This window comes from Chanodichthys erythropterus, chromosome 17, assembly GCF_024489055.1.
Source record: "Chanodichthys erythropterus isolate Z2021 chromosome 17, ASM2448905v1, whole genome shotgun sequence".
NCBI classification, from domain to species: domain Eukaryota; kingdom Metazoa; phylum Chordata; class Actinopteri; order Cypriniformes; family Xenocyprididae; genus Chanodichthys; species Chanodichthys erythropterus.
In genome coordinates this window covers 22421208-22433345 of record NC_090237.1, presented here as the reverse complement: position 1 = coordinate 22433345, position 12138 = coordinate 22421208, and the positions used below count along the sequence as shown (strand labels likewise).

The 12138-nt window shown below is 43.8% G+C and overlaps 1 protein-coding gene across 1 annotated transcript; it reads right to left on the bottom strand.

Moving 5' to 3' along the window:
* Positions 1-2342: 2342 nt before the first annotated feature.
* Positions 2343-3281, bottom strand: or71aq2 (odorant receptor, family 71, subfamily AQ, member 2). Its single transcript, XM_067366148.1, has one exon. It carries the CDS (start codon positions 3279-3281, stop codon positions 2343-2345), a length of 939 nt encoding a protein of 312 aa, XP_067222249.1.
* Between the last annotated feature and the right edge of the window lie 8857 nt (positions 3282-12138).

Below are 12138 nucleotides of genomic sequence, written 5' to 3'. Positions count from 1 at the left end.
GGGAGTCATCAAGAACGGTGTCGTCATCTCCAACTCTCCAGTCCATATTCGACATCTCTCTATCCACTCCAGATAGGATTCATCATAAAGCACGTAGAGCCATCTACTGTTAAAAACTAAGCTTAGAATCTATTTGAGAGAGAATAGCAATGTATTTGTAAAATCTCAGAATAGATCCAGAATCACTTCTTGATTTGTGATGCATCGATTTATTGTCCCAGCCCTAATTTCTAATGGGAAAAAAAATAACTTTTACTTCATTAGACTGGGCGATGTTCCTCTCATTACTTTATTTTAATGCAATATATGTTAAGAAATACAGTTTGTTCCAAGCGCGCTGTCTCTTTTTTTCTGGGGCATGAGTGATGCCCCATACACAAATGAATCCCTCTGAGTTGATTCTGTTCAAAGACTTCATCAAACAAGTTAGCAAAACTGCATAAATCATTTTGCGAATCAGTTAAAAATATTTGTTCCTTGCACGCACTGAATCAAGTGGTTTCTTATTCAGAGTTGTAATAGGAAATGTCAGCTTACTACTTTAGTAGTAGTTCTAATCTTTGCTTAGCATTGGTTTCCGCTATCAGTCTCTTGTCTTGTCTTGTCTTGTCCTGCAGGCAGAGGTTCCCTGGCCACTCACAGTTTCTACCAAGAAGCAAGACCAATGCTGTGCCTTATTGTGCCCATGCAGTGTGTCTACATGTGTTTTGAGATCATTCCTGGTCCACGCTGTTTCCTTCTGTCACCCAGGGCTTGACACAGCGGTCTCTCTTTCTTTCTGCCTGTCTTTGTGCCTCCAACCTCCCTATTGTTTGGACTGTTATCACCACCTCTCCCTCAATATCTTGTCTAATCACTTGTCTTGTCAATAAACCTGTCAACACTCATTCTGCGATTGAGTATTCCCTCATAGATTCCGTGACAATTAGACCTAGTTGAAGATCTGCGTATGCTGTCAATTTAATTTCAGGTAATACGTTTTAAAACAAAAAGATTACTACTCTAAGTGCACGATACCACTACCTACTACAAAGTATGACATTACCAGTTTTTTTGGATACCTTAATTTATACATTAAATAGGCTACCATTGTTAACAGTGTATGAAATGGACACCCGCCAACCCTCAATTTGTGGGTATTGTGCAGTGGCGGGCGACCTGTTTGTCTTGAAAAGGAATGCCTTTGCTTAGAATTTGCACACCCCAGCAGAAATGTACATTTGATTACATTTTGGACAACAGGCCAAAAAATATCAGTCCTAGTTGATTGTTGTTTGTGTCCAGATGTTCAGTAGCGATGATCAGCTCAAGTAACTATTATGATTATTACTTTTACTCAAGTAAATATTTCTATAAGAAACTTTTACTTGAGTACAGTTTTTGGATAGTCTACCCAACTCTGTGAATATATGCCTTGAAATCAGTGATACAAAAGGCAATTACATCAACAATTATGCTTACAGTATATGGACATTATATTAAAAAGTTTGAAAGTATATTTGCTCAACATTTAGGCCAAAGCATGACAGCACTCTTTTTTCCCACAGTAAAGTTATGAGTTTCCACTGAAAGTAATGCTCCCTAGTAATTATGAATCTATTGTTATAGAAATAAAATATGACAAACCACAATCTCTTTTGGACTGTTATAGATTGAGATGGACTGTTTTATGTCCAGGGGCCCAGAGACACCAATAATGTACATTTTAGTTAAAAAAAAAAAAAAAAAAAAAGTATAAAAAATAAAGGTTTTCTAAATGTACCACTGAATTTTTACATCAAATTCATTTAACATGTTCATCTGACCTGAACAAAACCCAGTAGATATTAAAACTTTAACTCTCTGTTTTGCGATGCTCATTTACATATGAACTTTTCGGAAATATAAAAAAGTTAATAGTAATGGTGTGTGCAGTCTGTGCACAAAAGGAATCAAAATAAACAGTTTGCAGAACGTATCAGTGTGTACATCAGAATCGTGAAAATTCATGTTTTGTACCACTGTTTTATACCTCCAATCTCTGAGGCCCCCAAAAGTGTAATACATTTTTCATTAATGATATTTTCTTCAATGAAATACAAGTTTAATGAAGTCCAGATGAAATTTTGTTTATATAAGATTAGGATTAGCAAATGTCAAACTATCAACCTGAAAAATGAACTGTATTTAGCAGATTAAATGTATTTTAGGCGAAGTGCATTTTGTTGTGATTAAAAATGCGTAAAGTAATATTGTTTTTAAACCCCGCTACACTTTTATAATTCTGCACTAATAACACTAATATTTAAAGAGTTTTATTGGACTTCTTGGCATAAGTGACAAAAATACATTTTACAGATATTTTACATTTTAGAGATTTTCCTGCGTATGAGTTTTAGCACATTATTCCGTAATTCATGACTGTTCAATCCATAAACTATTGGATTCAGAAGTGGAGACACTAGAAAAATGAGCATCCCCATAATCTTTTGCATGTCTGCGTTTATGTTTTTGAACCTGTGTGACAAGATGGTGAAAGTTCCAACAACCTCATATATGATGAAAATGGCCAATTGAGAAACACAGGTGTTGATGGCCTTTCTCTTGGCATCAGACCTACTCGTGGCCAAGCAGGCAATCAAAATCTTCACATAGGAAAATACTTGAATGCAAACACTAATAATCTGCATCATGGCTGTGGTGAACAAGCCTATGATGTTACTAACTGTGGTATTGTCACATGTCAGCTTAAGCAGAGAGGGATTGTCACAAAACACATTCAAAATGATAGATCTACATCTGGAATACTTGCCCTGTAAGGAAAACAGCAAAACAATGAAAAAAAGATCAAGGCCCCATACAATAGAAACAATTCCCATCACAAACCTTGGTGTCATGAGAGCATTGTATCGCAGAGGCATGCAAATGGCAATATAGCGATCAAAAGCCATGGCAGCCAGGATGAACAAAACACCACCCCCATACATGTGGATCAGAAAACCCTGAAGCACACAGAGGGGGTAGTATGTATTATTGGTTTCCATAACAATGTCAGAGAGAACCTTGGGAAGCATGGAAGTGATTCCAACAAAATCATTCAGAGGAAGACTGAACATAATGAAGTAAATTGGCTTATGGAGACTTTGTGTCATAATGATGAGGAGCAACAGGGTCAAATTACAAAAGGCAATGAACATGTAGATGAAGAGGCCCAAAAGAAATATGGGATATTTTGCTCCTGGAGGGATGTAAAATGGATCCAGGGTTAGCTCAAAACTAACTATGATGGATAAGTTCTCCATTATGACTCTGGAATCTGTGGAAAATAAGAGAAAAGTAGTACTTTGACATTCATCTCACTAAATCCCCAAATTGACCCTTTATGAAATGAAAAATAAGCCTTAAAACATTTGTCAGTATGTCACTCACCTCATATACCCTTGATTAATATCTCTCAAAAAGAAGACACTACAGTATCATGTCAACTACAAGATCAAGTTGAAACTCTTTTGTCTTATATAGACAGCCATCCTACTGACCTCATCCACATTATATCCCCTAAAGACAAAAGATGTGAACATGCATGATAATTGTCACAAGCTGGAAATGTCATAGCACAGATTCTTGCATAGATTTGACACACACACATGCATATCATTCATATACTAATTAATTCCAGTACTGAAAAAAAAAAACATCAGAAATGTTGCAGTAACTTGCATTAAAATAAAAATATTTTTGATCAAATTTTGTCAATTTTGAATTCATGGCATCTTGGCGACTAGCATGTTTTCTTGAATAGAAAAGGGGGTTTATTGATTCAAAAAAGGAAAAAATGTAGTGATATTGAACTGATAACATAACATACTGGTTGCCATGACAGCAAGGGTGCAATATTTAACACTTGTTCGTAGTACTTTAAGGGGGCTTTCACACAGGGCATGTTTACTGCAGTCTGAATCCGAGTGTGTTTGTTTCTGGCACCCCCCACAGCATTGGTCTAGTTCTGCACTCACTTGATTCTGTCGAACCCTGGGCTACATTTAATTCCACTTTTAGATATACACTCGCAAACCTCGCTAAATCTGGGGTAGCAGACTCCAAGTGATCAAGGTCTTAGGGTGTTCCGTTTAGGCTGTGTTTATTATGCTACTTTTTTATGCCCTTCCATCGCTAACTTGCCTCCGTGAATGGTATGCACACTTCAGAATCTCGCTGGAAGTAGTTGGTCATCCAGGTACTTTTTGCCTATACTTTTATGAGTGCAGTGAATACAGACCTACTTATTTTGTCTTTTAATTTGGTGCTATTATGTGCAGCAGAGTGAATGACTATAGCTTCTATTGTATGGGTCCGCATGACAGCTTTCACATTACCAAATTTTCATGTGAATCGTGCCCTGTTTCAAACTAAACTGCCAGTATGAAAACATTATTCACAACGCTTATAATAACAGTAACACGTGTGTTGTTTATTGGTCTTTTTGGGAATTTTAGTAGGCCTATGTCATGAGACCTGGAGAGATTTCATTAATGGCATCCACTATGTTGTCACATATAATAAACAACTTGCTAATTAACCACCTTGTCCTTTAATAAAAAAAATATGCACAAAAATATACATTTGCTCAGTAAAATATGCAATGCATTTAGCCATTGCCATTCTGATAATACAAAACTGTTAAGGTGTACAAGTTACTTTAAAGGTGGGGCAAGTAGATTTCCAAAAACGCTGTTGGACATTGTTGATATCCATTCACTGATGTCCAATTGATGTAAAAAAAAAAAAAAAATAATAATAATAATAATTTTTTTTAAGTCAATTTGACGTCCACATACTTGATATCCATTTTATGTCTGCACTAGAGGTCTACAAAGAAGACCCGAGACCCGAGGACCTGGGACCCGACCCGGGACCTGTACGGGTTCGGGACTATATTTGAAATGGTCAGCCGGAGCCGGGTCCGGGTCGGGTCCTAATCTATTACTTCGATTCCCAGGTCTGATTAACATTGTGTGTATACCCGAGCCGATTTGATTCAGAAATCACCCAGCCGTGTTGGGAGTCAGTCAGCGCTGTGCGTGTTTTGTAACTTGAAAAGTATGAGCCGGAAATAAGGTGAAAAAACAACGAGTGACCCCAGTCATCAGAAGCAGAGTGGGTGAAGTTAATGCAAGCGAACGGTGATCATCGCGTTTTACTATTCCTATCGTGTGCAACAGTAATGCAAACAAACTTCAAATCTCAAGAACTGCTTGTAGCCTTGCACATTCGCATTTAAATAACATAGCCTATTTCAAATCATTAACAAAATATGAACTTGTCATGATTGATTACAGGAAGCAATAGCAAGTAACGCTGTTTATTGAACAACAAGCAGTATGGAAACACAGTCAATGAAAACGTGCAGGATTCAGGTGACGCAGGGACTGAGATGGTCGGCTGGTGACGTGACGTGGTGACAGATGAGTGGCGGTGAGATGATACCAGGTTCCAGACAGAAGACAAGGCACGAAGACAGTAATCCACAGGAAGATGATGAACAACTGGGACTCCGGTCAGGAACAGACAAGACAACCACGAACAGGACACCAAACAACGATCTGACAATGGAGAGATGAATGAGGTGAGTATTTAAAGACTGAGGGAATGAGCAGCAGGTGGTAAGAGTGATGAGTGGCAGCTGGGTCCACTGATCACCCACGTGGCCTGGGCACACCCACAAACACACTCGCACACAAACACAAACACACCCACTGCTGTCATAACACAGAGCACGCGACAAGAAGGAAACAATGCATCTGCGAACCGTGACAGTACCCCTCCTCCTAGGAATGCCTCCTGGCATTCCCCGACTCCCTTACCTGTCGATTGTAATCATCGATAAGGGTGTGATCCAGAATGTCCCTGGCAGGAACCCAACTCCTCTCCTCCGGACCGTAACCTTCCCAGTCCACCAAGTACTGAAATCCGCGTCCCCTCCGCCTAGAGTCCAGAATATGATTTACCGAATAAGATGGTTCCCCATCTACGAGACGCGGCGGTGGGGGAACCGGGGCTGGCGGATTAATCTCAGAATGAAAAACAGGTTTAATTTTGGAGACATGGAAGACGGAATGAATCCTCCTGTACACTGGAGGAAGTTTGAGGCGGACTGCCACCGGACTAATGATCTTGGTGACAGGGAACGGGCCAATAAATTTAGGAGCAAGCTTCTTAGAAACGGATCGGAGAGGAATGTCCTTAGTAGAAAGCCACACTTTTTGACCGACGACGTAAACCGGAGGCCTTGACTGGTGGCGATCGGCCTTGGCCTTGGTGCGTTCCCTCACTTGGAGGAGAGTCTCTCGGGCTCTCGTCCAAGTTCGGTGGCACCTCTGGACAAAGGCGTGGGCAGATGGGACCGCGACCTCGGATTCCAGACTGGGAAAAATAGGTGGCTGGTAACCTACACTGCATTCAAACGGAGATAGGCCCGTGGACGACACTGGTAAAGTGTTGTGTGCGTACTCCACCATTGAGAGTTGTTGACTCCAAGAGGAAGGATTCTTGGAGACCATACATCGCAACGTTCACTCCAAATCCTGATTGGCTCTCTCAGTCTGACCATTGCTCTGGGGGTGAAACCCAGACGACAGACTAACAGTCGCCCCCAGCAATCTACAGAATTCCTGCCAAAATTTGGAAACGAATTGGGGACCCCTGTCAGAGACCACGTCTACCGGGAGGCCATGAATCCGAAAGACATGGTCAATGATCGTAACCGCTGTCTTCTTGGCTGAGGGTAATTTGGGCAAGGGAATAAAATGAGCCGCCTTCGAGAACCGGTCCACTACGGTTAAAACAACCGTGTTCCCTTGGGAGGGTGGGAGGGCGGTCACAAAATCTAGCGAGATATGGGACCAGGGTCTCGAAGGGACTGACAGCGGTTGAAGTAACCCATCTGGGGCACGATTGGAAGTCTTACCAACGGCGCAGACTGAGCAAGCCAAGACAAAATCGCGAACGTCACGAGCCATGAGAGGCCACCAGAATCGTTGCTTAACCAAAAACTTGGTTCGACTGACTCCTGGATGACATGCCACGTTGGAACAATGACCCCACTGAATGACGCTGGACCGTAATCCCTCCGGCACAAATAATCGGTTTGGTGGGCACTCGGGCGGAGGCGTTACCCCTTCTAGAGCCGACTTGACTCTCGATTCGACCTCCCATGTGAGTGTGGAGATAACTAATCTCTCGGGAAAAATGCACTCGGGAGTAGACGGGCGTTCGGAACGGTCAAAAATACGAGACAAAGAGTCGGGTTTGATGTTTTTGGAACTCGGGCGGTACGAGAGAGTAAAATCAAAACGTCCGAAAAAAAGTGCCCACCGAGCCTGCCTGGAGTTCAATCTTTTGGCAGTTCTGATGTATTCTAGGTTCTTATGATCGGTCCAGACGATAAAGGGTACCCCAGAACCCTCTAACCAGTGGCGCCATTCTTCCAACGCTAACTTGACTGCCAGCAACTCCCGATTACCAATGTCGTAGTTACTTTCAGCGGGAGATAAGCGATGTGAAAAAAACGCGCACGGATGCATCTTATCGTCTGCGGAAGAATGCTGGGACAACACTGCACCTACCCCCACCTCTGATGCGTCGACCTCCACCACAAACTGCCGTGATGGATCAGGGGCAACGAGAATAGGGGCCGAAACAAAGCGAGCCTTCAGTTTAGCAAACGCAGCCTCCGCTGCGTCTGACCACCTGAACGTAGTTTTGGGGGAGGTCAAGGCGATCAGAGGTGAGGCTAGTTGGCTGAAGTTGCGAATGAAACGCCGGTAAAAATTGGCAAACCCCAGAAACCTCTGTAGGGCCTTACGGGAATCTGGACTTGGCCAATCTACCACAGCCTTAACCTTCTCAGGGTCCATGCATACTCCCTCAGTCGACACGATGTATCCTAGGAAAGGAACAGACTGTGCATGAAAAACGCATTTCTCCGCCTTGACAAAAAGCCCATTCACTAGCAACCTCTGAAGCACTCGTCGAATGTGCTGTACGTGTTCCTGGAGAGATGATGAAAAAATCAATATGTCGTCCAGGTAGACATATAAGAACTGATCGACCATATCTCTCAGCACGTCATTGACGAGTGCCTGGAAGACCGCTGGGGAGTTGGAAAGCCCGAACGGCATGACCAAGTATTCAAAGTGCCCCCTAGGGTTGTTAAAGGCGGTCTTCCATTCATCACCCTCCCTGATGCGGACCAAATGATAAGCATTTCTTAAATCCAATTTAGTGAAGACGGATGCTCCCTGCAACCTCTCGAAGGCTGAAGACATTAAAAGCAAAGGATAGGTATTCTTTACCGTAATGTTGTTCATCCCCCGGTAATCAATACAAGGTCGCAGGGAACCATCCTTCTTCCCCACAAAAAAGAACCCCGCCCCCGCTGGAGAAGAGGAATGGCGAATGAACCCGGCTGCTAGTGAATCAGAAATATATTTCTCCATAGCCTCTCTTTCGGGAACCGAAAGTGAATATAACTTGCCTTTAGGCGGAGACTTCCCTGGTACTAGATCTATGGCACAGTCGTAGGGACGATGCGGAGGAAGAGAAGCAGCCCTGGACTTACTGAACACCTCCTTCAGGTCCTGGTACTCAACGGGCACGGTAGACAGATCCACTGCTTCCTCCTGTAAGACAGAACCAGAAACAGACGAACAAGCAGAGACAAGACAAGACTTATGACACTCCTCACTCCAGGCCACAATGGAGTTCTGGACCCAGTCTACCCGGGGGTTGTGTCTGGTGAACCAAGGATGACCAAGGACGACGGGGGTGTGGACGACGGGGGTGTGAGGGGAATCAAAAATAAAAAATTTAATCCGTTCAGAATGGTTGCCAGCGGTGATCAGGGTGATATCTTCAGTGACGTGAGAAATGGTGGGAAGGCTCTGTCCATTTAGTGCGTGAACAGCAATTCTGTCGGTGAGTGGTCTGAAAGGAATGTGGAACTTGGTGGCGAAAGATTGGTCCATGAAGTTACCTTCTGCCCCGGAATCCAGAAGTGCGTTGCAGTTGTGAAGGTGATGCGACCATCCCAATCTCACCGGGAGGAGGGTGGATGTGGTTGAGGACTTTCCAGCGGAGATCCCACCCGACCGTAGCCTCAAACTTACTGCCGGGCTTGCCCCTTTTAACGGGCAGTTGTAAGCGAAATGTCCCGCCTTGCCACAATATAAACAAAGTCCTTGGGACCTCCGCCTCTCCCGCTCCTCCCGGGAAAGCCGTGCTCGACCCACCTGCATGGGCTCATGATCTTGAATGGGACTGACCGTGTCCCCGCCGCTGGACCTCAGGACTTCCTCACTCCTGTGGGCTGGCCTTCTCCGCTCGGCCCTGATCAGCCGAGCATCCACCCGAAGCGCCAGGTCGACGAGACCATTAAATGTGGTGGGGAGGTCCAGCGTGTAGATCTCCCTTTGGACACGGTCAGCCAACCCATGCAGGAACATGTCCCACTGCGCCTCCTCGTTCCAGTGACACTCTGCCGCCAGTGTACGAAATTCGATGGAATAATCAGACACCGACTTCTCTCCTTGGCGTAGTTCCGCCAACTGTCTGGCGGCTTCTCTCCCCGCTACTGAGCGATCGCACACTCTCTTCATTTCTGCGGAGAGTGACTGGAACGAGGTACAGCAGGGGTCTTGGTTCTCCCACACCGCCGTTCCCCAGAGCGACGCCTTCCCCGTCAAAAGCGTCAATACGAAAGCCACTCTGCTTTGTTCAGTGCTGAAAGTGCGGGGCTGCAGAGCAAAGTGCATAGTAAAATGTGTCAGAAAAGCTCTACAAAATCCTGGTTCACCTGAATAAGCCTCGGGTACAGGAAGACGGGGCTCCGAAGCGGCGACGCTCGCTGGTGTGGGTGGGGAAACGGCCGGTGTGGGTGGCGCAGCGGGAGCACGAAGCAGCTGGACTTGCTGGGTGAGCTCGGATACCTGCACCACGAGAGCCTGCACGGCTCTTCCCGTCTCGTTGAGATTTCTCTCCTGCGACTCCATTCGACGAATACTGCTGTTGACGAAATTCTCCAGTGAAGACTGCTGAGTGCTTGCTGCTTCCGTAGCGTGGTCAGATCGTTCTGTCATGATTGATTACAGGAAGCAATAGCAAGTAACGCTGTTTATTGAACAACAAGCAGTATGGAAACACAGTCAATGAAAACGTGCAGGACTCAGGTGACGCAGGGACTGAGATGGTCGGCTGGTGACGTGACGTGGTGACAGATGAGTGGCGGTGAGATGATACCAGGTTCCAGACAGAAGACAAGGCATGAAGACAGTAATCCACAGGAAGACGACGAACAACTGGGACTCCGGTCAGGAACACACAAGACAACCACGAACAGGACACCAAACAACGATCTGACAATGGAGAGATGAATGAGGTGAGTATTTAAAGACTGAGGGAATGAGCAGCAGGTGGTGAGAGTGATGAGTGGCAGCTGGGTCCACTGATCACCCACGTGGCCTGGGCACACCCACAAACACACTCGCACACAAACACAAACACACCCACTGCTGTCATAACACAGAGCACGCGACAAGAAGGAAACAATGCATCTGCGAACCGTGACAGAACTATCACATGAATGTTTTCTGTGACGCTTAAAGCTTATGTTTCAGGTTGCTCCAGCTAATGCGCATGTTTCATGCGAGTGCACTTTCTTTCTCCTGTTTTTATAATAACATTATGCCGTCTTGTTATATTTAAAGTTTTGGTCAGACTCGGCTCAGAAAGCACAGAAATGACCGCAAATAAGTAATGCTAACGTCAGCGGCCATGTCACTGAACAAGCAATCGTTATTATAGTTCAAAAGGGCAAACAGTCAAAGTTATTTTATTATGTGAGTTGACTCGAGCCTCGAGATACAACGAAATAATGCAAAACTGCAAAGTCGCATTGGTCATTGTGACAGCAATTGAACTTTTAAAGCTGGAATAATGAGTGGATTAAGCATTTCAAATCAGCAAGAGAGGAATAACGGATAACGGGCATTTCTCGGTTCTGCACAGGTTCAGGTCCAACTTTCAAAATAATAGTCGGGCCGGGTCGGTTCCGTGTAGCACATTTACGGGTCTCTTCGGGTTCGGGTATGAATTTTTGGACTCGTGAAGACCTCTAGTCTGCACACCGATGTCCAATTGATGTCGAAAAAACCCCATCAAATTGACATAAATTTTTTGACGTCAATTTGATGTCCAATTGATGTTGAAAAAAAATATAAATTTAACAAAAACAGGTCAAAATAAAATAAAAAATGATGTCCATTTGACATTCACACACTGATATTCTTTTGACCACCAAAATAACGACACAAAAACAATGCAATGAAAGAAAAATACAAAGCTCTGTCATGAAACTCTAAATGCGCAGGCTAATAGGGTCCTTAATTCAACTGCTTGTAACACATCATTATCTTTAAGACACAGATGATTGGTTCCTGCTGTATTAGTAGCCAATGAGCTTGCATGTTCAGTCTTCAAATACATGAGTAGCATTTGCCTAGCAGTGCAGCACGCTTTCAGAAACCCTCCACCTTCCCCAGCTCCACCTGTATAGATCTGCTACGGGTAATTCATGTACGCTATATTGTACAGCAGCAGCATGTCTTACTCGCTCACAGCAGTGTGTCATGTATGTATTGGCAGTAGCAAATCCTGTACTTGCTTTGCAGCAGCAGCAATAATCAACAGCAGCAGCAATATCTTAGCAGATGTATTCTCCCAAGACCAAACATATCAACATTGTCATACCCATTACCATGCCAAACACTGAGAGAGTGGTTATGACAGAACCTTTATACAGAAAACTGCAAATCATCCATTCACTGATGTCAAATTGATGTTAAAAAAATATATCAAATTGAAGTCAATTTTTTTATGTCAATCTGACGTCCACATACTGATGTCTAATTGATGTCGGAAAAAAAAAAAAAAATCAAATGGTCATCATCCCTATGCCCTAATCCTTTCAAAGGGTTTACCCTCCGGAGTGAGAGATGAACTATTTTTTGGAACGCACTTCTTCGTCATTTTAACGAGACAATCAAGGACGAGTAGATTGTGCAAGCTGCACCTTTTGTTTAAAGTTAGTTTATTTATTTATTG

What these genes read in the sequence shown, in the direction of transcription:
- or71aq2 (XM_067366148.1), bottom strand. Translation starts at nt 3,281, where the DNA reads ATGGAGAACTTATCCATCATAGTTAGTTTTGAGCTAACCCTGGATCCA.